We start from the raw sequence: 2,659 nt of genomic DNA on the forward strand, positions 1-2,659 counted from the left end.
TTGACTGTCATATTCGTGTTCAGCACATAAAAATTGATAAGAATTGACTAATTTTATTTCAGTAACATGACTTTTGTAAAAATTTGTTGTCCAGTGTACTTAATACATTATATTGGCTTGAATCGACTATTGAAAAAGCGCTTGCAAACATCGTATTATGAGACACGAAGACGTTGTTTTCAGTTATATACATGAAGCTGTTTGTCTTTACAATACTTGGAATTGTTACATGCAGCTCTAACACACTGTCAATATTGGCAAGGGATCCCTTACAATTCCGACATTCAAGATCATCTAACTCTACCAATATGGAATCGATGAATGAAAGGAAACTAAAGCAATGACTGTGGAATCCAGTGTCTCCACAAGATTTGCAGAAGTGATCGTACGTAGCATGGTTGTGAATCAGTTGTACACAGATAACGAGGTAACAATTACTGTCCATATACCTCAATCGGGTTCATTTGCAGTTTCTCCATGATTATTGGAGATAAGCTTTACGTCGGCTTTTTGGTGGAGAAAGAAGAGGCCAAACTTGAGTATGACCGCGCGCGAGATCAGGGTCTGTCTGCGGGCCAAGTTCAGCAGGATAGACCACTGGTCCCCGATAGAGATATGGGTATCTTCACGATATCTATCAACGTCGCGAGCAAGTCACGTGTCACGTTTGAACTTGTATATTAAGAACTGCTTGAAAGAAAGGCCGGTTATTACGAGCAACGTTTTAATGTCCATCCCAACCAAATACTTGCAAATCTGACGTTAATAACCAGATACTTTGAATCTCAAGGCTTCTCTGATTATTATTATACGAAGCCGGGTTCGGACATACTTTTGAGGACTTCATCTGAAAATGTTGTAGTTTCTCAGTCGCCGTAGAAGTTGCGGATCATTCACAACTCTACCATAGAGGAACAGTTCAGTATTTATCCACAGAAAGGACTGATTGGGCAGTTTGTTGTTCGATATGATATCACACACAAACTTGACGCAGGTCTTATAGTGTATAACAAAGATTTCTTGGCTCAGTTCCTTTCTCCTCCAGAAGTGAAGATTTTGGGCAAGAGTATCGTATTTGTTACTGACATAAGCGGGTCAATGTCCGTCAGGAAGATAGAACAAATTAAGCAGGCTCTGTTAGCCATATTGCTCCAGCTTCAGAAAGAGGATTACTTCAACATAGTTATTTTTGAACATGAAATAATTACATGGAGAGAGGCATCGGTATTGGCATCTGCAGATAACATTGTGTCGGCATTGGTTTTTTTTTAAAGGGAAAGTGTGGCTAGAGGGTCCACCAATATCAATGGCACCCTTTTGAAGGCCTTGGATTATTTAGGACACAAGAAAAAGTAGCTGACAACTTGAGACACTACGCCAAAATTATTGTCTTTTTTGAGCGATGGCGCACATACATCTGGCGAGACCACCAACCCACCCACCCCCAAAATACGTGCTAATATCAAAGAGGTTAACATAAAAGCACGTGGAGGGCGTCTTGTTGCTCTATATGCGCTTGGTTTTGGATTTGACATAGACTTTAATTTTCTCATTCATCTATCTTGGGAAAATGGCGGGTTCGCAAGAAGAATTTATGATAATGTTGATGCAGGTAAACAACTGGAGGGTTTCTATAAGGAAATACAAAGCCCATGTTACGTGGACATCCAATTTAATTACATGGTAGACAGCACGGTTCTCTACACGAACGAATATGACGTGTCAGAAACGTCTCACATGGTGTACTATTGTGGATCTGAAATTGTTGCAGTTGGAAAGTTTGAAAGTGAAGTTATTGATGTGGCTGAGATAAGGAAAACTGGGGCCGACGAACAAGTGACGTTGAAGTCGACACCAGTGAGTAAAGATAGCCTGCACATAAATCCCATCTTCACAGAGAGACTGTCTGCTTATGCCATGATAAAATATATTATTAGGGAGTCAGACATTTTAGAAGACAATACTCAATCAGCAAGGTTAAAGTTACGTGCCCTAAATATGTCCTTGCAGTACCATTTGGTGACCCCGCTTACATCACTTATTGTGACAGAAGCTCTTTGCTATAGGAGAAGCCTTTCAAACAAATATTTTAACGAAACTGCTCAGCTATCAAAATTTGTGCTCGTGTCTCTTTTTCTACTGTTTCCACCACTTTAGTTTATGTTAGCTCTGTTTAATTCCCTGTGTGATATTATCAATTAATGTACCCTCCATCCAGAGGCGGCGTTAGGAGTACGCGGGGTCTAGGGCCGACCATGACCGCGCGGGGCCAGAGTACACTGGACAACAAATTTTTACAAAAGTCATGTTACTGAAATAAAATTAGTCAATTCTTATCAATTTTTATGTGCTGAACACGAATATGACAGTCAAATTGCAAAATTGGCTCTAGTTTTTTTTTAATCTGCAAGAAATTAATGTTTACATAACGAAATGCATTCCAATAGTAAAAGGTCAACTGTAATAGCCTACCTATAAAAAATCAAGTCATTGACTACATCTTAGATTTCTTCGCCTGTCTCTTGTACAGCTGTTCGGGAGCATCTCTGAGGAGTGTCCAGCAGTAGTCAGCCAGCATTGTAGTGGACCATTTTCCCTGGTATCTTTGTTCCATTGTTGCGATATCTTGATGAAAACGTTCGCCGTGTTCATCACTAAC

The 2,659-nt window shown here is 39.9% G+C and overlaps 1 protein-coding gene across 1 annotated transcript; it reads left to right on the forward strand.

Annotated features, from left to right (window-relative positions):
- Positions 1-477: 477 nt before the first annotated feature.
- LOC149805818 (inter-alpha-trypsin inhibitor heavy chain H3-like) lies at positions 478-2,166 on the forward strand. The gene is made up of 3 exons (XM_089934822.1): positions 478-619; positions 1,046-1,224; positions 1,639-2,166. Exons 1-3 carry the CDS (start codon positions 478-480, stop codon positions 2,155-2,157), a joined length of 840 nt encoding a protein of 279 aa, XP_089790948.1. The 3' UTR covers positions 2,158-2,166.
- Positions 2,167-2,659: the final 493 nt, after the last annotated feature.

The sequence above is a fragment of the Sinohyriopsis cumingii genome, chromosome 2 (assembly GCF_028554795.1).
Source record: "Sinohyriopsis cumingii isolate HCF-2022 chromosome 2, ASM2855479v2, whole genome shotgun sequence".
NCBI lineage: Eukaryota > Metazoa > Mollusca > Bivalvia > Unionida > Unionidae > Sinohyriopsis > Sinohyriopsis cumingii.

What these genes read in the sequence shown, in the direction of transcription:
- LOC149805818 (XM_089934822.1), top strand. Translation starts at nt 478, where the DNA reads ATGATTATTGGAGATAAGCTTTACGTCGGCTTTTTGGTGGAGAAAGAA. An exon ending in GGTCCCCGATAGAGATATGG is followed by an intron (nt 620 to 1,045) that starts GTATCTTCACGA and finishes TTTCTCCTCCAG; the next exon opens with AAGTGAAGATTTTGGGCAAG. An exon ending in TTACATGGAGAGAGGCATCG is followed by an intron (nt 1,225 to 1,638) that starts GTATTGGCATCT and finishes GGTTTCTATAAG; the next exon opens with GAAATACAAAGCCCATGTTA.